Below are 23,199 nucleotides of genomic sequence, written 5' to 3'. Positions count from 1 at the left end.
ACGTCTGTGCGCGACGTCTGTGTACGACGTCTGTGCGCGACGTCTGTGTGCGACGTCTCTGCGACGTCTGTGTGCGACGTCTCTGCGACGTCTGTGTGCGACGTCTCTGCGAGGTCTGTGTACGACGTCTGTGTACGACGTCTGTGCGCGACGTCTGTGTGCGACGTCTGTGCGCGACGTCTGTGTGCGACGTCTCTGCGACGTCTGTGTGCGACGTCTCTGCGACGTCTGTGTGCGACGTCTCTGCGACGTCTGTGTGCGACGTCTCTGCGACGTCTGTGTGCGACGTCTGTGTACGACGTCTCTGCGAGGTCTGTGTACGACGTCTGTGTACGACGTCTGTGTGCAACGTCTGTGTACGACGTCTGTGCGCGACGTCTGTGTGCGACGTCTCTGCGACGTCTGTGTGCGACGTCTCTGCGACGTCTGTGTACGAAGTCTCTGCGAGGTCTGTGTACGACGTCTGTGTGCGACGTCTGTGTGCGGCGTCTCTGCGACGTCTGTGCGCGACGTCTCTGCGCGACGTCTCTGCGACGTCTGTGTACGACGTCTCTGCGACGTCTGTGTGCGACGTCTGTGTGCGACGTCTGTGTGCGACATATGTGCGTATAACACAGTAAAGTACCGTCTGTGTGTCTCCGTCTCCAGCTGTCTCTCTCTGTCCTCCTGTCTCCCTCTCTCTCTCCTCAGCCTGTCGTTCTCTCTCTTCACCTCGTCCACCTGCAGACGCAGTGAAGACGCCGCCTCTCGCTCCCTGCATACACGCACACACACACACACACACACACACACACACACTCACTCAGGTGTCGTACTGTGGTCACATGACATGGTCAGGTGTTTGTGGGCGTGTACCTGCTCAGTGTGTCCACAGTGTGTGTGAGAGCCTGTTGTGTGTGTTGTGTGTGTGTGTGCAGCTGCTGCATGTCGTCCTCCAGCTGCTTCAGCTGCAGCTGTAGCCCCGCCTTCTCCTCACTGAGGCGTCGCACTGATAGCTCCGCCCCCTGACATTAACACACACACACACACACGGATCAGCACTTCATAAATGTCCTCTGACCTCTGCAGTGAGGTTGAGACTGACCTGCAGTTCCTCGTGTCTCCTCTGGAGGACACTCTCTGACTGAGACAGGATAGACAGCAGGGAGGACAGGTCCAGACTGAGGACACTGTCTGAGGACACGCTCACAGAGTGTCCACAGCTGCTCAGGACTCTGGACTGAGGAGTCAGGACAGGGACTCGGGTTAAAGGGACACTTCAGGATTTTCATGAACACTTAACAAAAAATATCTGTCAGTTTAAGTCTCTGAAATCTGCGTCACATGATCGCGTCTTTGTCTACGTCACATGATCGCGTCTTTATCTGCGTCACATGATCACGTCTTTATCTACGTCACATGATCGCGTCTATCTGCGTCACATGATCACGTCTTTATCTACGTCACATGATCACGTCTTTGTCTACGTCACATGATCGCGTCTTTATCTACGTCACATGATCGCGTCTTTATCTACGTCACATGATCACGACTTTATCTACGTCACATGATCGCGTCTTTATCTGCGTCACATGATCACGTCTTTATCTACGTCACATGATCGCGTCTTTATCTGCGTCACATGATCACGTCTTTATCTGCGTCACATGATCGCGTCTTTATCTGCGTCACATGATCACGTCTTTATCTACGTCACATGATCGCGTCTTTATCTACGTCACATGATCACGTCTTTATCTACGTCACATGATCACGTCTTTATCTACGTCACATGATCACGTCTTTATCTACGTCACATGATCACGTCTTTATCTACGTCACATGATCAAGTCTTTGTCTGCGTCACATGATCGCGTCTTTATCTGCGTCACATGATCATGTCTTTATCTGCGTCACATGATCACGTCTTTATCTACGTCACATGATCACGTCTTTGTCTACGTCACATGATCACGTCTTTATCTGCGTCACATGATCGCGTCTTTGTCTACGTCACATGATCACGTCTTTATCTGCGTCACATGATCACGTCTTTATCTGCGTCACATGATCGCGTCTTTATCTGCGTCACATGATCACGTCTTTATCTACGTCACATGATCGCGTCTTTATCTACGTCACATGATCACGTCTTTATCTACGTCACATGATCACGTCTTTATCTACGTCACATGATCACGTCTTTATCTACGTCACATGATCACGTCTTTATCTACGTCACATGATCAAGTCTTTGTCTGCGTCACATGATCGCGTCTTTATCTGCGTCACATGATCATGTCTTTATCTGCGTCACATGATCACGTCTTTATCTACGTCACATGATAACGTCTTTGTCTACGTCACATGATCACGTCTTTATCTGCGTCACATGATCGCGTCTTTGTCTACGTCACATGATCACGTCTTTATCTGCGTCACATGATCGCGTCTTTATCTGCGTCACATGATGATTAATCTGATGAAGATAATCTCACCAGTCTGATCACAGCCCCGAGGACAGAGCGCAGCTTTCTCTCTGCTTCTCTGTGTCTCTCGACCTCTCTCTCCCTCTCTTCCCCCCGACCGCGCTCCTCCTGCAGGGAGAGAGAGAGCTCCACCATCCTGACAGAGGGAGGTGACAGGATGAGGGGGTGCAACACAGTGTAGAAACAGTAGGAGGCGCTGCTGGTCACTTACTGCTCCTTCAGCTGAGACACCTCCTGCACCTCCCTCCTGGACTCCAGGTCGTCCACACAGAAAGTACCAAGGGTGGAGGAGTAGGAGGAGGAGGCGAGAGGATGCTCTGAGGAGGCGGAGTTTGGAGGAGGGAGGAGCAAAGTGGAGGAGAGAGGAGGAGGAGGAGGTGCAGCAGTAGTACTCAGCCTGAGGGAGGAGGAGACAGAGACACAGCTGGAGAGGAGAGAGGAGGAGAAACGGGAAAACTCCGCCCTCAACTGCAACAGGTCCCTGCACACAAACACAGGAATGTTAGGTGTGTGTGTGTGTGTGTGTGTGTGTCAGTGTGTGTGTGTGTGTCAGTGTGTGTGTGTGTGTCACCTGTCAGCTGCAGTCTTCACAGAGTGACAGTGTGTCTGTAGAGACACTACAGATCTCCACAGAGACCACAACTGAGTCTGATGTTGACCCACAACATCTGAGCCCGACTACAGAGAGACAGACAGACAGACAGACAGACAGACAGAAATAATAAAGTCACTCAGTTAAATGATCAGACAATCGTTCAGAGTGAAATCTACAAACCTCCTTCTCTCTCAGCCAATCAGACTCTCTGTGCTTCACCTCCTCTACACATTTCAACCAATCAGATTTCAACTTCTGGAGCTCCTCCCCCAGGACCTGGTTGCTCTGATCTGATTGGATGAGCTGCTCCCGCAAGAACGTGTTTGTCTCAACTAAACCAACAGACCTGGAGACACACACACACACACACACACAAACCTGTCTCTCTGTACATGTGAGACTGTACGTGTGGTTACATGACATGGTCAGGTGTTTGTGGGCGTGTACCTCTGCTGTTCCTCCTCCAGCCTGATGAGGGCGCTCTCCAGGGAGTCACTGCATTCACCTCTGATCCTCTGCTGCACAACACACACAACACACACAACATTAACACTGCAGAGTAGTGTAGCATGTGTGTAGTATCAGTGTGTAGTGTGTGTAGTATCAGTGACCTCAGTAATGATCAGTTGTGTGTTTTCATCCTGAAGCTGAAGCTCCAAGCGCTGACATCGTTCTCTGTACTCCACCACCTGAGGGACAAGACCAGGTGAGACCAGGTGAGACCAGGTGAGACCAGGTGAGACCAGGTGAGACACAGACCTTGTTCTGCAGTCGGTGGATGAGCAGAGACTGTCTGGCCTCCCTCTCTCTCCCCTCTCTCACCCGCCTCCTCCACTCCCTCTGCTCAGCCTCCACATGCAGAGAGAGGCCGACCGAGGGACACACCGACTGACACAGCTGCAGAGAGAGAGACATGCTGTCACTGTCATTCACTCTGATGGTCACATGACCGTCGTCCTCCTCCTCCTCCTCCTCCTCCTCCTCCTCCTCACCCTGTCATTCAGAGCTCTGTTCCTGGAATCGAGCTCCTCCCTCTCCGCTCGACTCTCCGCCAGCTCCTCCTGCAGACGACACACCTCCCGCTTAAGCCCCGCCTGCTCGTCGCGCCGGTCTAGCAGCAGCTCAGTGTCCATCCTGCAGAATAGAGGATGACGTCATGTCCCAGAGACGCCGGGTCATCGATCACTGATGGACTTCCTGCTGATTCAGCGAAACCACATCTGTCAATTGTTTAGTTGAAATATGTAAGAAATCACAGAGAATGAAAACATGCTGAGTCATCGTGCGTAATCTAACCCGCCCCCGAATGTGTCCTGAAAAAGAATCCAGGGAATATGTTCTTTACAGATGATATAAGGTAATCTGAGGAGGGATTGTGATAATACTGGACTTGAACGATGTTGAAGAGGAGAGGAATGACCACAGAGAAGGAGGACATGAGGACAGGAAGACAAGAGGACAACAGCTGGTCTGCTGTGACTTCTACAAATCCACCAAAAGACTGACTGCCAAATAATGAGCTATGCTTAACATCTACCAACAGACTGACTGCCAAATAATGAGCTATGCTTAACATCTACCAACAGACTGACTGCCAAATAATGAGCTATGCTTAACATCTACCAACAGACTGACTGCCAAATAGTGAGCTATGCTTAACATCCACCAACAGACTGGGCAGATGATCGGCTGTGGCGCCCCCTAAAGGGAGACCGCAACCACAGACAGTTATTGTTTTTATTACACTAGTGTCGTTACAAACAAATGAGATAATATGAAAATAAAATAAAGACGCATGATGCAGCCCGTGGCCAAGTGGATAGTGCTCCTAATTCTTGGATGGGTCAAACGCAGAGGGGATTAATATTACATTACATGTCATTTAGCAGACACTTTAATCCAAAGCGATTTACAATGGAATTGAGTACAATCAGCCATGGGTGGAATCGAACCTGCGACCATGATGTCTTTCGCACACAGGGTACTGGTCTTAACCACTGATCCACTCCACCCCCTAATAAAATAAAGTCTATTAAAAAAATGATGGAAAGTGAAGAACAGAAAAGTACGGAAGCTGCGGAGTTCAGAAACAAACTTATGTTTAGTTCTGTCTTCAAATGCTATCGGTTGTGGAGACGCTGTGATTTAACCCGGGTCACTTACAGAGGCGGACCCGGGTTAACTCACACATGAACCGCTGTAATCCAACTGTTAATCCCGCTGTTAATCCGCAACAACAACAACATAAACAACACTGAGAGGAACTGGAGCCACCAGCTAACCTGTTAGCATACTAACACAGGAAACGGCGACGTGAACAAAGTTCTTACCTGAAGCCGCAGAGCGAGCTCTAATGATGACGTCACCGGCGGGGGAAAAACACAAATAAAAACACGCTCAGAGCAAAGTTTAGAGCAGCGTTTACACCAGAGACGCAAGAGTCCGCGATTTCAAACCGGGACACCTGAGCTTTAACCCCGGAAACACACGACACTGCGGGCCTCACAGTCACACAGCGACTCCTGTCGGCCGGAGGTGCTCAGTGCAAACCACTGTCGCTGTAAACCATATAAACAAAATGTCGGACATTAAACACTGAATAGAAAGCGTAAATGACTCAATTTAACTCAACTTTAACTTTAACAGCACAAAATAATTAGTTAATGATCTTATTTGCAAAAATAAACCATTTTAGGTCCTAATTTGCAAAAATTTAACTTCAGATTTATGTGTAAATAAATGTGACTTTCAGCTTCTCCCTGTAGGGGTCGCCACAGCCTCCATCTTGTCCTCCTCTGTTGCGTTCATGTTTTAAATCATGTTTTGTCGGTTCATTTCGATCATTTGTCATCTTTAAATGGAAAGTTTGGGAAACACTAACCTAAAGAAAACACAGGCTTGTGCTAACATGCTAACATAATTGTTGTTGAACAGGAACAACAGAGTAGAACCTTATAAATATAAACAATTTATAACACAATGTAAACACACTGTGTGTGTGTGTGTGTGTGTGTGGACATCCTGGAAAATAGTTTTAAATAAATAAATAAAATGGGATCACGAGACACAAGCTTTATTGTCATGTACTCAGCAACAAAGTAACACTAGATTTCCGCAATTCCGTGCCGAAATTTCGAGTGTGCCTGCAGTTCTTGCGGCATGTGTCTTCGCGTGCAGGACTTGTGCTGGTAAAGGATTGAGTGGTATTTTGGTGTTATCACCCTTTGAAAGAGAATAACTCATAAACCCCTCCCACTCCCTGATGCCCCCTCCCCCTTCCGAACACCTGCGTTATAAAATCTAAAAATGTGGATTGAACCTTTAAGAGCATTTAGACAGAGTGGTATTTTGGTGGACTCACCCTTTAAAAACACCAAGTTTTAGAGGAGATAACAAGACGGATCAGAGACTCAGACGCAGAGGCCTTTTAATTGTCTTTATTGGCACTCGTAAACAATTCTCAAGGCAGGTCCTCTTTACTGAGGAAAAACAAAAGCGTGGCTATGAAAACCTATAACAAATTGCGAGTGCAACGCTCTACAAGAGAAACGTTGTGGAACTATAAACGCGGAACAAAAAAATCACCCCGAAGAGGAAACATACTCGGACTAAGGTTATCATGTAAAACTTAAACAGAAAACTCTCCAAACGGAGGAAAACACGGCTCTAAACACTTCAAAACAAAAGCTAACTCAAAAGCACAATCCTAATGATTGGCGATCCTTAACCAACTAAGAATGAGATAAAAAACAAAACGCAATCTAAATGATTGGATCTAACTAATAAAAGGTAAGTCACAAGCCTAGTGATTGGAGTTCCTAAAAGGCTGTGAAAATTAACAAACAAAAAATCTCTCCCAAGGAGGAAAACAAAAGCTATAAATCTTAACTAAGGTATCAGCTAACAGGCTATGATAAGAAAACTTACAAAATAAAGCATCGCTCACCAAGAGGATCAAAAACTTGAGGATTCTGGGGCTGTGACGAGGCGCTATGGTGATCAGGCATGGACGAAAACACACTGGCACTGAAACAGGGGAACAGGGAGTTTTTATAGTCCACATGGCTTAATTGTCAGCAGGTGTGTGTAATCAGGGCCGGCAGAGGAGGGGGCGGGGCAAACTGCTGGAGTGACAGGAGAGAGGGAGAGAGAGAGATTCACAATCCCCTCTGTTTCCCATTCTCACAGAGAAAACAGCATGTTTTAAAGTTGTCATATCTCAAGAACGGTTGATGATAGAGATAAAAATTTTGGTTTGTGAGCGCCAGGAGGCTTTCAGCAGCTCCCATCTCAAAATTTGTGACAAACGGGCGTGAATTGACAGAGAAATCACAGTTTTAAAATCACCCTCATCTTGATTTTCCACAACTCCAAAGCAGACATTTTAACATGGGAGTGAATTGAGACTGTGACCAGAGTTCTCTGTGCTTTGAGGTGATTTTAAGAAAAACTACAAGTCATATGAACATGACAAACACACACAGGGTTAGACGACAACCATGGCAACATTTTGATGTAAAAATTGTCTCTGTAGGTTGGAAATTGTGGGCAGGAGAAGAGTTTGTTTAGAAGTTTTTCTGATTATTTTGCTGGATCTTGCTAGAGTGTGTCACTCTAGCTCACACCTAACGACCACACACACACCCATTATAAAATCAGAAAGCTTTGAAAAAAAGTACAAAACTTAAACTGCGATAGTTCAAAAACCGTAACATGTATCAAAATGTCGACTTAGGTCAGAAAAGTCCCAAGTCTTGTGACCCGTTTAAACTTCCAACCACGTTTCTACGTTAAAGTATGACGACACTGTGATGCTCCAAAGCGGGCTTGGTTTTTTTCGGTCTCCCATCCACTTCAATGTTAATTTTTGTTCAGTTTTTTGTAAATATTATCCCAATGGTTATATGAAAATCTTAGAAAAGTCATAGCACACCATTCCCGGTCAAGGCGCACATTTTGATATAACTTGTGTTGGGGGTTTCTCAAAGATGCAGGAGGAGTAGCGTGCCGAAATAACGGGAGGGCGCGAGAATAAAAAGCAGAATAAACGCGCACGATTACAAGAGATGCCTTGCAGCGCAAGGCATTCTAGTGAGAACCCTAGGGTTCTCACTAGAATGCCTTGCAGCTGCAGGCACTAATTATTACCAGTAATGAAAGTCTTTGTACTCGGTGTTGACTCAACGTCACACTTTTTACAATTAAAAAAAAAAAACTGTACAAAATAATAAATATAAACAAAATATATACAAATAGACACTTTTGTTGTCATTTTTTCAGAGTTTTGTTGTTTAACACAGAGACTTTTATATCTCATGAGCTTCAAAAAACATTTAACGTTATCACTTTTATAAAAATATAATTAAAAACAAAGATGATGTCTCATTACTGCCACCTGCTGGAGTGAGAAAACTCCTGCACTACCTGCTCCATCACATTCAGTCTCATCCTGAACCTGGAGGGTCCAGGTTCTCAGTGATGGAGATCATGGAACCTCTGCTCGATCTCACTCAGAGGTGCAATGCTGCCCTCTACTGGCTGAAGTCCTCACTCACAGTTGTCCTCATCCTCTCGTCTCCTCAGTCTCACCTCACTGGGTTTTTCATTCATGGGACAGGTCCTGAACCAGGAAGTGAGGTGGTCGTAGGTCATGAAACCTTCACTGGTTCCTCTGGAGAAGGTGTTGAGACAATGGCTGCTGAAGGCGAGGTTGTGAGTTCGACACTGCGTCGCTGTAAACAGGTCGTACCTGGTTTGTTTATATTCTGTGGACGACGACGTCCTGTGGAAACAATGAAGCAGAGTTAAATGATTTGAGTGATTAATCATCTAATAATGAACAACAAAGTAAAAGTAGAACTGACTGAAACTTTATTTAAGGTGTTACTATTGGCTGATGGTCATCCTTAGCTCCTCCTCCCTCAGGCTGCGGTCCAATCGCTCCGCCTCCGACTCCAGGACTGACGCGATTGGACGGTGAGTGACGACGGCCAGCGAATCCCTGAGCTCGTGTCGCAGTGAGAGCAGCCACTCACTGTTCCCGAGGAACTTGTGGATAAACTCCGCCCTCTGAGTCTGGTCCACGGCCAATAAGAGATGCAGCTGACTGACCTGAGGGGGAGGAGACAGCATCAGCGTCACCATGGCAACGCAAAACACAGACAAAGCTACGCCTGAGTGCCAAAGCTCACCTGGTCCTCCAGCTCCATCACTCTCCTCCTCAGGTGTTCTTCTTCTGTGGTGTCTGTCAACACCTACACACACACACACACACACACACACAATGTTACTGAATCACTCTCCCTCCATCTTCATCTTCATCATCTTCAACACGTTGAATTTAAAATCTGACCTGAGATCTGCAGCTGTCCATCATCTGCTGCCTCAGCCTCAGACGCTCCTTCTCCACCTGCAACACAACTGTGTGTGAGCGTGTGTGCATGTGTGTGTGTGTGTACCTCTCTCAGTGTGTGTGTGTGTGTGAGTGTGAGTGTGTGTGTGTGCGTGCGTGTGAGTGTACCTCTCTCAGTGTGTGTGTGTGTGTGAGTGTGAGTGTGTGTGTGTGCGTGTGTGCATGTGAGTGTGTGTGTACCTCTCTCAGTGTGTGTGTGCGTGTGAGTGTGTGTGCGTGTGTGTGAGTACCTCTCTCAGTGTGTGTGTGTGTGAGCGTGTGTGCATGTGTGTGTGTGTGTACCTCTCTCAGTGTGTGTGTGTGTGTGAGTGTGTGTGTGTGTGAGTGTGTGTGTGTGTGAGAGTGTGTGTGTGTGCGTGCGTGTGAGTGTACCTCTCTCAGTGTGTGTGTGTGTGTGAGTGTGAGTGTGTGTGTGTGCGTGTGTGCATGTGAGTGTGTGTGTACCTCTCTCAGTGTGTGTGTGCGTGTGAGTGTGTGTGCGTGTGTGTGAGTACCTCTCTCAGTGTGTGTGTGTGAGCGTGTGTGCATGTGTGTGTGTGTGTACCTCTCTCAGTGTGTGTGTGTGTGTGAGTGTGTGTGTGTGTGTGAGTGTGTGTGTGTGTGAGAGTGTGTGTGTGTGCGTGCGTGTGAGTGTACCTCTCTCAGTGTGTGTGTGTGTGTGCGTGTGTGCATGTGAGTGTGTGTGTACCTCTCTCAGTGTGTGTGTGTGTGAGTGTGTGTGTGTGTGTGAGAGTGTGTGTGTGTGTGAGAGTGTGTGTGTGTGCGTGCGTGTGAGTGTACCTCTCTCAGTGTGTGTGTGTGTGCGTGTGTGTGAGTGTGAGTGTGTGTGTGTGTGTGTGTGAGTGTGAGTGTGTGTGTGTGTGTGTGTGTGTGCGTGCGTGTGAGTGTACCTCTCTCAGTGTGTGTGTGTGTGCGTGTGTGCATGTGAGTGTGTGTGTACCTCTCTCAGTGTGTGTGTGCGTGTGAGTGTGTGTGCGTGTGTGTGAGTACCTCTCTCAGTGTGTGTGTGTGTGAGTGTGTGTGTACCTCTCTCAGTGTGTGTGTGTGTGCGTGTGTGTGTGTGCGTGCGTGTGAGTGTACCTCTCTCAGTGTGTGTGTGTGAGTATGTGTGCGTGTGTGTGTACCTCTCTCAGTGTGTGTGAGTGTGTGTGTACCTCTCTCAGTGTGTGTGTGAGTGTGTGTGTGTGCGTGTGAGTGTACCTCTCTCAGTGTGTGTGTGTGTGCGTGTGTGCATGTGAGTGTGTGTGTACCTCCCTTAGTGTGTGTGTGTGTGTGAGTGTGTGTGTACCTCTCTCAGTGTGTGTGAGTGTGTGTGTACCTCTCTCAGTGTGTGTGTGTGTGTGTGTACCTCTCTCAGTGTGTGTGAGTGTGTGTGTACCTATCGCAGTGTGTGTGTGTGAGTGTGTGTGTGTGTGTGCGTGTGAGTGTACCTCTCTCAGTGTGTGTGTGTGCGTGTGTGCATGTGAGTGTGTGTGTACCTCTCTCAGTGTGTGTGTGCGTGTGTGTGAGTGTGTGTGTACCTCTCTCAGTGTGTGTGTGCGTGTGTGTGAGTGTGTGTGTACCTCTCTCAGTGTGTGTGAGTGTGTGTGTAGCTCTCTCAGTGTGTGTGTGTGCGTGTGTGCATGTGAGTGTGTGTGTACCTCCCTTAGTGTGTGTGTGTGCGTGTGTGTGTGTGTGTGTGTGTGAGTGAGTGTGTGTGTACCTCTCTCAGTGTGTGTGAGTGTGTGTGTACCTCTCTCAGCGTGTGTGTGAGTGTGTGTGTACCTCTCTCAGTGTGTGTGAGTGTGTGTGTAGCTCTCTCAGTGTGTGTGTGTGCGTGTGTGCATGTGAGTGTGTGTGTACCTCCCTTAGTGTGTGTGTGTGCGTGTGTGTGCGTGCGTGTGTGAGTGTGTGTGTACCTCTCTCAGTGTGTGTGAGTGTGTGTGTACCTCTCTCAGTGTGTGTGTGTGTGCGTGTGTGCATGTGAGTGTGTGTGTACCTCTCTCAGTGTGTGTGTGCGTGTGTGTGAGTGTGTGTGTACCTCTCTCAGTGTGTGTGTGTGAGTGTGTGTGCGTGTGTGTGTGAGTGTGTGTGTACCTCTCTCAGTGTGTGTGTGTGCGTGTGTGCATGTGAGTGTGTGTGTACCTCCCTTAGTGTGTGTGTGTGCGTGTGTGTGTGTGTGTGTGTGTGAGTGTGTGTGTACCTCTCTCAGTGTGTGTGAGTGTGTGTGTACCTCTCTCAGCGTGTGTGTGAGTGTGTGTGTACCTCTCTCAGTGTGTGTGAGTGTGTGTGTAGCTCTCTCAGTGTGTGTGTGTGCGTGTGTGCATGTGAGTGTGTGTGTACCTCCCTTAGTGTGTGTGTGTGCGTGTGTGTGCGTGCGTGTGTGAGTGTGTGTGTACCTCTCTCAGTGTGTGTGAGTGTGTGTGTACCTCTCTCAGTGTGTGTGTGTGTGCGTGTGTGCATGTGAGTGTGTGTGTACCTCTCTCAGTGTGTGTGTGCGTGTGTGTGAGTGTGTGTGTACCTCTCTCAGTGTGTGTGTGCGTGTGTGTGTGAGTGTGTGTGTACCTCTCTCAGTGTGTGTGTGTGTGTGTACCTCTCTCAGTGTGTGTGTGTGTGTGTGTGTGTGTACCTCTCTCAGTGTGTGTGTGAGTGTGTGTGCGTGTGTGTGTGAGTGTGTGTGTACCTCTCTCAGTGCGTGTGTGTGTGTGTACCTCTCTCAGTGTGTCTCTCAGTGTCTTCCTCTCTCTCTTCAGTTTCTCTCTCTGATTTTCCAGATGTGAGATTTTCTTGCTCTGTTGTGTTTTCTCCAGCTCCAGTTCAGCAACGTGATGATGAAGAGACGTCAGTCTGTCTGACACATGCTGCTGACACACACACACGCACACACACACACACGCACACACACACACACACACACACAGCTCAACAAGTGAAGACAAACACCTGAAGTGACTTTTTAACCAACCAGAGACACACTCACCAGGTCTGGATTAGACCCCGCCCCTGTGCTCCGCTCCCATTGGTTGGTTCTCCCCTCGTAGCCGACTATGGTGGCCTCAGTTCTCTCCAGAGCCAATCGAACACGATTCCTGTCGCCTTCCAGTTCCTCTGTCCTCTGAGTGAGAGCGTACACCTGAACACACACACACACACACACACACACACAGATCCTAATCTTAATCCTGAACCTAAACCTAACATAATCCCAATTCTAACTCTAAAGCCAGGTCTTAATCCCTAAAAAGACTTTAAAGTTGTGATAACTTCACATCCTGTGGTTTTTAGGTTTCTTTGGTCCTTACAAAGATACACCGACAAGAACACACACACACACACACACGCTCCTGTCTCACCTGCCTCCTCAGCTCCTCGTTCTCCTCCTGCACACAGAACATCTGTGTTTTCTGCTCCTCTAACATGGCCGCCGTGACTCTGATCTCCTCCCTGCTCTCCATCACATCCCTCCTCACCTCCTTCACTCCTTCACTCCTCATCTCCTTCAGCATCTGGTTTTCTCCCAGCAGAGCTCTCAACTTCACCTCCTGCTCCTCCTCCACCCTCTTCACTCTGCTCCTCCACCGCTCCTCAGCCTCCATTCTTCCCTCCTCTGTTTTCTCTTCGTCCACTTCTCCTCTCTGTCGCAGCACCTCCTCTCTCAGAGTCCTCTGGTTCTCCCTTCTGACATCCTCCACCTCCTCCTTCAGAACGCTCCTCAGACACTCCTCCTCTGCGTGGCTCTCCTGAACAACACAACAGATGCTAATGGAGTTAGCATAACAACTGCTGCTTACGTGTTAGCTCATTTTTAGCATTCAAACCATAAATATCTCGCTAAACAAATGGAACCAGCTAAAGAGGTTAGCATGAAGACTGCTAACAGCTAACAGAGAGTGAACAAGCTATTTTACATTTCTGAGCCTAATCCATAAAGAAACTTAGCTTTAAAAACATTCAAAAAAAGCTAGCTCATTTTAGTTTAAATGGTTAGCATACAGAGTGGAAAGTGCTATGTTAACTAGAACAAGAGGTTAGAAGCTAACTTATTATAGCAGCTAGCTAGGTTAGTATAAAGTCTGTAAACAGATAGCTTAGCTTATTTTAGTTTAGCATACAGAAGAGAAACATTCCTTTTTTTAACACATTTTAAGACTTTAGAAGAATCTAATCTAATCTAATATGGAGATTCTAATCTAATCTGGAGATTCTAATCTAATAGATATTCTAACCTGGAGATTCTAATCTAATATGGAGATTCTAATCTGGAGATTATAATCTAATATGGAGATGCTAATCTAATATGGAGATTCTAACCTGGAGATTCTAATCTAATATGGAGATTCTAATCTGGAGATTCTAATCTAATATGGAGATTCTAATATGGAGATTCTAATCTGGAGATTCTAATTTAATGCTGCAAACATGAGTCATGAGGTCACATGACTCTAACTTGTGTAATGACTCAGTTTCGCCTGTAGAGGACGTTTGTTCATACCTGACTCTGCAGGACACTCCACTGCTCCTCCTGCACCTCCTCACTCTGCTCCTCTCCTCTCAGATCCTCCTCCTTTATCTTTACTAGCTCCTCCTGCATTTGCTCCTTCTCCCTTTGTTCCTTGTGCACCTCCTCTGTAATTACTGTTACCTCCTCCTTGATTTTCTCCAGTTGTTCCTGCACCTCCTTCTTCTCCCTTTGTTCCTTCTGTACCTCCTCTCTGAGAGCAGACACCTCCATTTTCAACTCCAGCTGAACCTCATCCCTCCTCGTTTGCTCCATCTGCACCTCCTGCTTAAGATTGGTCACCTCCTCCTCAGTCCTCTTCAGCTTCTCCTGGATCTCCTCCTTAGCTGTTGTTTCCTTTGTTACTTCATCTCTCGTCCTCTGCTCCTCCTGTACCTCATCCCTCTCTCTCTGTAGCTCCTCCCTCAGAGACGTCACCTCCTGCTCTCTCCTCCTCTGCTCCTCCTGTACCTCATCTCTCTCTCTCTGTAGCTCCTCCCTCAGAGACGTTACCTGCTGCTCTCTCCTCCTCTGCTCCTCCTGTACCTCACCTCTCTCTCTCTGTAGCTCCTCCCTCAGAGACGTCACCTCCTGCTCTCTCCTCCTCTGCTCCTCCTGTACCTCATCCCTCTTTCTCTGTAGCTCCTCCCTCAGAGATGTCACCTCCTGCTCTCTCCTCCTCTGCTCCTCCTGTACCTCATCTCTCTCTCTCTGTAGCTCCTCCCTCAGAGACGTCACCTCCTGCTCTCTCCTCCTCTGCTCCTCCTGTACCTCATCTCTCTCTCTCTGTAGCTCCTCCCTCAGAGACGTCACCTCATGCTCTCTCCTCCTCTGCTCCTCCTGTACCTCATCTCTCTCTCTTTGTAGCTCCTCCCTCAGCGAGTTCACCTCCTGTTCTCTCCTCCTCTGCTCCACCAGGAGGCCCACCTTCTCCTCTTCCTGCTCTCTATCCCTGGCCCTACCTCTCTCCTCCCCCAGGAGGTGCTGCTCCCTTTGGGTAATCACTAACTCTTCTCGCTCCTCCTTGGCCTTCCTCAGCTCACTCTCCAGCCTCATCTTCTCCTCCCTCATCCTTCTAAGCTCCTCCTCCTCGCCTTTTCTCTCCTCTTCAAAAGCTTTCAGTTTTTCCTCCAGCCTCCTCTTCTCCTCCTCCTTCCACTTCAGCACCTCCCTCTCCTCCTCCAGCTCCTCCTGCACCTCCCTCACTTTCTCCTCCAGCCTTCCATTTTGCTCCTTCACCTCCATCACTTTGACGTCAAGCCTCTTCCTTCTGTCCTCCTCCATTCTCCTCAGCTCCTCTGCCTCCTGCCTCTTCTCCTCCTCTCTCTCTAACAAGTCTTTCAGCTGTTGCACCTCCTCCTCCCGCTCCTTCAGGAGACGACTGAGCTTGGTCCCTTCTCTTGTGCCGAGCTCCACATTTTCCTGCCACTCCTTCACCTCCTCCTTCAGCCTGTTGTTGTCCTCCTCATTCTGCTGAGCTCTCCTCTTCACCTCCTCACTCTCGGCCTGCGCCTCCTGCAGCTCCCTGGTCAGTAGGGAGATGTTCTCGTCTTTGTCTCCTCCCTCACTCCTCTCTTTCTCCAGGAGAGCACAGGTTTCTCTCAGCAGCTCCTCCAGCTGCTCCTCCCTCTCCTCCGTCTGCTTCAGTTTCGCCTTCACCTCCTGGACCTCCCATACTCCTTCAACTTCCTGCTCCTCCACCAGCTTTAGATGCTCCTTCAGCTCCTCCACCTCCTGCTCCCTCTCCCTCACAGCGCTCATCTGATGCTCCAGGCTGCACTCCTTCTTCTGCACCTCCTCCTTCATCTCCTCACACTGTTCCTGTGCCACGCTCAGCCTCACCATCAGGAGCTCCACCTCCTGCACCTTCTCCTTCTTCATCTCCTCCATTTGTCCAACAACCTCCTCCTTTTCATCCTGCAGTCTCTCTTTCTGTCTCCTCTGCTCCTCCTTCTCCTGCTCCACCTCCTCCACTCTAGCTTTCCATCTCTCCACCTCCTCCTCCCTCTCCTCTTTCGATCTTTCTAATCTCTCAGTTCTCTTACAGAGTGCCTCCATCTCTCCGTCCTTCTGCGTCTCCTCCTCCTCCATCTTCACCTGCTCCTCTCTAAGCCTGAGCTCGGCTCTCCTCACCTCCTCATCATGGTGACGGTCGATCTACGATAAACAACAGTTAGTGAAAAACATCAAATGACTGAAAACACACGCACACTCACCTCCTCCTTCTGCTGCTCCTCCTGTTTCACCTTTTGCTCCTCCTCCTGTTCCTCCTCTTCTCGTTGCTCCTCTTTTTGCTCTTGCCTCTGCTGCTCCTCCTTCTGCCTCCTGCTCTCCCTGTGATGCTTCTTCCTCCTCCTCACCTCCTTCAGCAGCCTCTTGCTCCTCCTCTGCTGCCTCTCTCTCCTCCTCACCTCCTCCAGCTCCTCCCTTTGCTCCACTTTTTGCTCCTGCCTCTGCTCTTCCTCCTCCTGCTCCTCTCTCTGCTCCTCCTTCCTCCTCCTCACCTCCTCCAGCTCCTCACGTGCAGCAGCTTCACACTGAGGAAATGGTGATGACATCATGATGACATCATTCATTCATTCATATGACAATATTTATGGACACATGATCACAGGTCACTCACTCTCTTGTCTCTGTGTCTGTGTCTCTCCTCTGATGATGTCTCCAGCTCAAGTTCTCTGAAAGTCAGGATTAAAGACCATAAATAAATTCAGGATCAAAGACCATAAATCCAGGATTAAAGACCATAAATTCAGGATTAAAGACCATAAATCCAGGACCAAAAACCATAAATTCAGGATTAAAGACCATACATCCAGGATCAAAGACCATCAATTCAGGATTAAAGACCATGAATACAGAATCAAAGACCATAAATTCAGGATTAAAGACCATAAATTCAGGATCAAAAACCATAAATCCAGGATTGAAAACCAAACATTCAGGATCAAAGACCATAAATCCAGGATTAAAGACCATAAATTCAGGATTAAAGACCATACATTCAGGATCAAAAAACATAAATTCAGGATCAAAAACCATAAATCCAGGATTAAAAAACATAAATTCAGGATCAAAGACCATAAATTCAGGATCAAATACCATAAATCCAGGATTAAAGACCATAAACAAATTCAGGATCAAAGACCATAAATTCAGGATTAAAGACCATGAATCCAGGATCAAAGACCATAAATCCAGGATTAAAGACATAAATTCAGGATTCAAAACCCTAAATTCAGGATTAAAAACCATACATTCAGGATCAAAAACCATAAATTCAGGATTAAAAACCATCAATTCAGGATTAAAGACCATACATTCAGGGTTAAAGACCTTAAATCCAGGGTTAAAGACCTTAAATCCAGGATTAAAGACCTTAAATCCAGGATTAAAGACGTTAATCCGGATTTCCAATTAGCTGATGATAGACAGTGAAAAACGAGAGCTCCCGGCCAAATTTTTAAAAAGCAAGAAAGAAACCCTATAGCTGCAATTGGAAGTGGGGAAAATCTTATATAACATATATAATGTAAATATAGAATTTTATAAAATATATATATTATGTAAATATAGAATCTTATATAATATATATATATAATGTAAATATAGAATCTTATATAATATATATATATAATGTAAATATAGAATCTTATATAATATATATAACGGAAATTTAGAATCTTATATAACATATATATATATAATGGAAATATTGAATCTTATATAATATATATAATGGAAATTTAGAATCTTATGTAACATATATATATATATATAATGGAAATATAGAATCTTATATAATATATATAATGGAAATATAGAATCTTATATAACATATATATATATATATAATGGAAATATAGAATCTTATATAACATATATATATATATAATGGAAATATAGAATCTTATATAACATATATATATATAATGGAAATATAGAATCTTATATAACATATATATATATAATGGAAATATAGAATCTTATATAATATATATAATGGAAATATAGAATCTTATATAACATATATATATATATATAATGGAAATATAGAATCTTATATAATATATATAATGGAAATATAGAATCTTATATAACATATATATATATATATAATGGAAATATAGAATCTTATATAACATATATATATATATAATGGAAATATAGAATCTTATATAATATATATAATGGAAATATAGAATCTTATATAACATATATATATATATATAATGGAAATATAGAATCTTATATAATATATATAATGGAAATATAGAATCTTATATAACATATATATATATATATAATGGAAATATAGAATCTTATATAACATATATATATATATAATGGAAATATAGAATCTTATATAACATATATATATATAATGGAAATATAGAATCTTATATAACATATATAATGTAAACATATACCTACCTACCTAGCTACCTAGCAACCTAGCTGGGTGAGTGCATTGCAAGCTAGTTTGCAGAATGGCTTAATCCAGGAATAAGGACCATAAATCTAGGTGACCCCCACCTCCAAGAATAGGGCGGATCTTAACTCACCTGAGTGTCTTGACCTTACTCTGTAGAAAGTTGACCTCTGACCTCAGAGCGTGCAGCTTTGGTTGACTGTGAGACAGTTCACACTCCAGCTACACACACACACAGTGAATATCAGATCAGTATTGATTATTATCGATGAACGATCATCAATGATTGATGATTGATAATTGATTAAAGATGATTGATGATTGATGATTGATTAAAGATGATTGATGATTGATGATTGATGATCGATCATTGATGATTGATGATTAATAATAGATGATTGATGATTGATGATTGATGATCGATGATCGGTGATCGGTGATTGATGATCGATGATCGATGATTGATTATTGATAATTGATAATTGATTATAGATGATTGATGATTGATGATTGATGATTGATTATAGATGATTGATGATCGATGATCGATTATAGATGATCGATGATCGATGATCGATGATCGATGATCGATTATAGATGATTGATGATCGATTATTTATGATTGATGATTGATTATAGATGATCGATTATAGATGATTGATGATTGATCATTGATGATAGATGATAGATGATAGATGATTGATGATTGATGATTGATTATAGATGATCGATGATCGATGATCGATGATTGATAATTGATTATAGATGATTGATGATTGATGATCAATCATTGATGATAGATGATTGATGATCGATGATTGATTGATTATAGATGATTGATGATCGATTATAGATGATTGATGATTGATGATTGATGATTGATGATTGATGATTGATAATTGATAATAGATGATTGATGATTGATTATAGATGAATGATTATTGATGACTGATGATTGATGATTGATATTTGATTATTGATTATAGATGATTGATGATCGATTATTGATGATTGATGATTGATGATTGATTGACATTTGATTATTGATTATAGATGATTGATATTTGATTATTGATTATTGATTATTGATTATTGATTATTGATTATTGATTATTGATTATAGATGATTGATGATCGATTATTGATGATTGATGAACTCACCAGTCTGATCACAGTTGTGATGACAGAGCGCAGCTTTCTCTCTGCTTCTCTGTGTCTCTCTACCTCTCTCTCTCTCTCCTCCCCCCGACCGCGCTCCTCCTGCAGGGAGAGAGAGAGCTCCACCATCCTGACAGAGAGAGAGAGAGAGGGAGGTGACACAGAACAGAGAGGAGACACTAACAGTAGGAGGCGCTGTCGGTGGTCACTTACTGCTCCTTCAGATGAGACACCTCCTGCTCCTCCCTCCTGGACTCCAGGTCATCCACACAGAAAGTACCAAGGGTGGTGGAGGAGGAGGAGGAGGCGAGAGGATGCTCTGAGGAGGGGGAGTTTGGAGGAGGGAGGAGCAAAGTGGAGGAGAGAAGAGGAGGAGGAGCTCTGAATCTAAGAGAGGAAGAGACACAAGACAAATCCTAAGTGAGTGAGTGAATGATTGTGAATGAGTGAATGTGTGATCCTGAGTGTGAATGCGTTAGTCAATAAGTGTGAGTGAGTGAATGAGTGAGTGTTACCTGTCAGTCTTGTGAGGGTAACGTTGTCTCTTTACAGAATCCTCAGATCTGCAGACAGAAGCTGGAGTTTGATGCTGAGAGAAATTTAAAGACATTTAATAACTCATAAGTTAAATGAACTGAAATGAAATGGTTCAGAGTGAAATCTACAAACCTGCTTCTCTCTCAGCCAATCACACTCTCTGGGCTCCACCCCCTCCACACACTTCAGCTTGTGGAGCTCCTCCCTCAGGACCTGGTTGGTCTGATCTGAATGTTTGAGTTTCTCACACAAGAACGTGTTTGTCTCGACTAACCCAACAGACCTGGACACACACACACACACACACACCTGTCTCTGTATACATGTGAGGACACACACATGTGTCGACCTCTGACCCCGGACATTAACCAAGTACATACACACACACAGACCTCTGCTGTTCCTCCTCCAGCCTGATGAGGGCGCTCTCCAGGGAGTCACTGCATTCACCTCTGACACAGCTCTGCACAACACACACAACACACACACACAACATTAACACTGCAGAGCACTGTTGTGTGTGTGTGTGTTGTATCAGTGTGTAGTGTGTGTAGTATCAGTGCGTAGTATGTGTAGTATCAGTGTGTAGTATCAGTGTGTAGTGTGTGTAGTATCAGTGTGTAGTGTGTGTAGTATCAGTGTGTAGTATGTGTAGTATCAGTGCGTAGTATGTGTAGTATCAGTGTGTAGTGTGTGTAGTATCAGTGTGTAGTATCAGTGTGTAGTATCAGTGTGTAGTATCAGTGTGTAGTGTGTGTAGTATCAGTGTGTAGTGTGTGTAGTATCAGTGTGTAGTGTGTGTAGTGTGTGTAGTATCAGTGTGTAGTATGTGTAGTATCAGTGTGTAGTGTGTGTAGCATCAATGTGTAGTATGTGTAGTATCAGTGTGTAGTATGTGTAGTATCAGTGTGTAGTGTGTGTAGTATCAGTGTGTAGTGTGTGTAGTATAAGTGTGTAGTATGTGTAGTATCAGTGTGTAGTATGTGTAGTATCAGTGTGTAGTCTGTGTAGTATCAGTGTGTAGTATCAGTGTGTAGTGTGTGTTGTATCAGTGTGTAGTGTGTGTAGTATCAGTGTGTAGTGTGTGTAGTACCAGTGTGTAGTGTGTGTAGTATCAGTGTGTAGTGTGTGTAGCATCAGTGTGTAGTGTGTGTAGTATCAGTGTGTAGTGTGTGTAGTATCAGTGTGTAGTGTGTGTAGTATCAGTGTGTAGTGTGTGTGTAGTATCAGTGTGTAGTGTGTGTAGTGTGTGTGTAGTATCAGTGTGTAGTGTGTGTAATATCAGTGTGTAGTGTGTGTAGTATCAGTGTGTAGTGTGTGTAGTATCAGTGTGTAGTGTGTGTAGTATCAGTGTGTAGTGTATGTGTAGTATCAGTGTGTAGTGTGTGTAGTATCAGTGTGTAGTGTGTGTGTAGTATCAGTGTGTAGTGTGTGTGTAGTATCAGTGTGTAGTGTGTAGTGTCTGTGTAGTATCAGTTTGTAGTGTGTGTAGTATCAGTGTGTAGTATCAGTGTGTAGTGTGTGTGTAGTATCAGTGTGTAGTGTGTGTAGTATCAGTGACCTCAGTGTTGATCAGTTGTGTGTTTTCATCCTGAAGCTGAAGCTCCAAGCGCTGACATCGTTCTCTGTACTCCACCACCTGAGGGACAAGACCAGGTGAGACCAGGTGAGACCAGGTAAGACCAGGTAAGACCAGGTGAGACCAGGTGAGACCAGGTAAGACCAGGTGAGACCAGGTAAGACCAGGTAAGACCAGGTGAGACCAGGTAAAACCAGGTGAGACCAGGTGAGATGAGACTAGATCATTTAAGACGAGTACTGGGGCATAAGCGTACATACTTGGGTATTGAGAAACTGCCAAGAAGAGGTAAAATGTGCTGACCTTTGACCCCCCCCCCCACACACCTTGTTCTGCAGTCGGTGGACGAGCAGAGAGTGTCTGGCCTCTCTCTCTCTTCCTGTTTTCACCCTGGACTCTAGCTCCTCCCTCTCTGCACGACTCTCTGCCAGCTCCTCCTGCAGATGACACACCTCCTGCTTAAGCCCCGCCTTCTCCACCTGCCAGTCAACCAGAAGCTCAGTCTCCATCCTGCAGAGCAGAGGACGACGTCATGTCCCTTTAAGTGAGTCGAGACTCGGGATAAACCACGAGAGAAGTGGCAGCCATCTTTTACTGCTAATGTCACTTTTATTATGTTTGTTTCACGGTAAATAACAATAGCTAACACTGGCTAACACCGGCTAACAATGAATAATAATAGCTAGCAATGGCTAACGCTGGCTAACAATGAATAATAATAGCTAACAATGGCTAACAATGACTAATAATAGCTAACAATGGCTAACAATGACTAATAATAGCTAACGATGGCTAATGGATTGTGTAGTTTGTGTGGGATTGTGTAGTTTGTGTGAGATTGTGTAGTTTGTGTGGGATTGTGTCGTTTGTGTGGGATTGTGTGAGTTTCTGTGAGAGTGTGTGACATTGCGTAGAGTGTGTGAGATTGTGTGAGTTTCTGTGGGATTGTGTGAGTTTCTGTGAGAGTGTGTGAGATTGTGTGAGTTTCTGTGAGAGTGTGTGAGATTGTGTAGTTTGTGTGGGATTGTGTGAGTTTCTGTGAGAGTGTGTGAGATTGTGTAGTTTGTGTGGGATTGTGTGAGTTTCTGTGGGATTGTGTGAGTTTCTGTGAGAGTGTGTGAGATTGTGTAGTTTGTGTGGGATTGTGTGAGTTTCTGTGGGATTGTGTGAGTTTCTGTGAGAGTGTGTGAGATTGTGTGAGTTTCTGTGAGAGTGTGTGACATTGCGTAGAGTGTGTGAGATTGTGCGACTCACCGGTGCTGCCACTGGAGTTCGGTCGTCTCAGATCGTTTAATCGCCCGCAGCATCATTAGCGTTTAGCGCGTGACATCAACAGCAGCTCTTTCCTTCTTCTTCTCTTCTTCACTCAGTCGCTTTAATCTTCTTTGATCCACGTTGTCGTCCTTTTATCTTTATTTACTTCCAATAATAATAATTAGAATCATTTCCAGTGAAACGCTGCCCTCTACAGTTCTGTTTCAATATTTCATGACGACCTGTGACCTTTGATCCTGGAACCTGATTTGTTTTATTTTAAAATG

General features: G+C 45.2%; 2 protein-coding genes across 5 annotated transcripts in view; both read right to left on the bottom strand.

The window, feature by feature from the left end:
• The window catches only part of LOC131475243 (golgin subfamily B member 1-like), a 38,566-nt gene extending 33,029 nt beyond the window's left edge, over positions 1 to 5,537 (bottom strand). The window contains exons 1-12 of the mRNA XM_058653222.1: positions 5,394 to 5,537; positions 4,056 to 4,260; positions 3,823 to 3,960; positions 3,675 to 3,752; positions 3,511 to 3,581; positions 3,244 to 3,409; positions 3,040 to 3,146; positions 2,680 to 2,949; positions 2,478 to 2,604; positions 1,085 to 1,219; positions 856 to 1,004; positions 626 to 754 (exon numbers count right to left, since the gene is read on the bottom strand). Of these exons, the coding sequence (XP_058509205.1) occupies positions 626 to 754; positions 856 to 1,004; positions 1,085 to 1,219; positions 2,478 to 2,604; positions 2,680 to 2,949; positions 3,040 to 3,146; positions 3,244 to 3,409; positions 3,511 to 3,581; positions 3,675 to 3,752; positions 3,823 to 3,960; positions 4,056 to 4,196 (1,511 nt within the window). The 5' untranslated portion in view covers positions 4,197 to 4,260; positions 5,394 to 5,537. The remainder of the gene's footprint in view (positions 1 to 625; positions 755 to 855; positions 1,005 to 1,084; positions 1,220 to 2,477; positions 2,605 to 2,679; positions 2,950 to 3,039; positions 3,147 to 3,243; positions 3,410 to 3,510; positions 3,582 to 3,674; positions 3,753 to 3,822; positions 3,961 to 4,055; positions 4,261 to 5,393) is intronic.
• A 2,672-nt stretch (positions 5,538 to 8,209) lies between these two features.
• On the bottom strand, positions 8,210 to 23,053 carry LOC131446601 (trichohyalin-like). 4 transcript variants are annotated; one of them, XM_058617964.1, is made up of 19 exons: positions 22,913 to 23,053; positions 21,985 to 22,168; positions 21,641 to 21,718; positions 20,460 to 20,542; positions 20,212 to 20,362; positions 20,058 to 20,131; positions 19,756 to 19,929; positions 19,546 to 19,672; positions 18,518 to 18,606; positions 16,576 to 16,630; positions 16,169 to 16,489; positions 13,947 to 16,109; positions 12,808 to 13,194; positions 12,435 to 12,587; positions 12,166 to 12,315; positions 9,416 to 9,472; positions 9,255 to 9,317; positions 8,928 to 9,174; positions 8,210 to 8,845 (listed from the first exon to the last, which is right to left on the bottom strand). In XM_058617964.1, exons 1-18 carry the CDS (start codon positions 22,966 to 22,968, stop codon positions 8,950 to 8,952), a joined length of 4,590 nt encoding a protein of 1,529 aa, XP_058473947.1. In that variant the 5' UTR covers positions 22,969 to 23,053; the 3' UTR covers positions 8,210 to 8,845; positions 8,928 to 8,949. The 4 variants fall into 4 exon arrangements, with proteins under 4 accessions (XP_058473947.1, XP_058473954.1, XP_058473969.1 ...); XM_058617971.1 differs by having other exon boundaries at positions 8,951 to 9,174; XM_058617986.1 differs by having other exon boundaries at positions 16,199 to 16,489.
• Between the last annotated feature and the right edge of the window lie 146 nt (positions 23,054 to 23,199).

The sequence above is a fragment of the Solea solea genome, chromosome 2 (genome assembly GCF_958295425.1).
Source record: "Solea solea chromosome 2, fSolSol10.1, whole genome shotgun sequence".
Lineage (NCBI taxonomy): Eukaryota > Metazoa > Chordata > Actinopteri > Pleuronectiformes > Soleidae > Solea > Solea solea.
The sequence above is the reverse complement of the archived record's forward strand: the minus strand, read 5'-3'. Positions and strand labels throughout refer to the sequence as shown.

Bases quoted from the DNA above. Each gene is read 5' to 3' on its own strand.
- LOC131446601 (XM_058617964.1), bottom strand. From the start codon at position 22,968: ATGATGCTGCGGGCGATTAAACGATCTGAGACGACCGAACTCCAGTGG. The intron at 19,930-20,057 runs GTAACACTCACT...TTCCTCTCTTAG, and splicing joins TACCCTCACAAGACTGACAG to ATTCAGAGCTCCTCCTCCTC. The intron at 16,110-16,168 runs GTGAGTGTGCGT...TGTTTATCGTAG, and splicing joins AGGAGCAGCAGAAGGAGGAG to ATCGACCGTCACCATGATGA.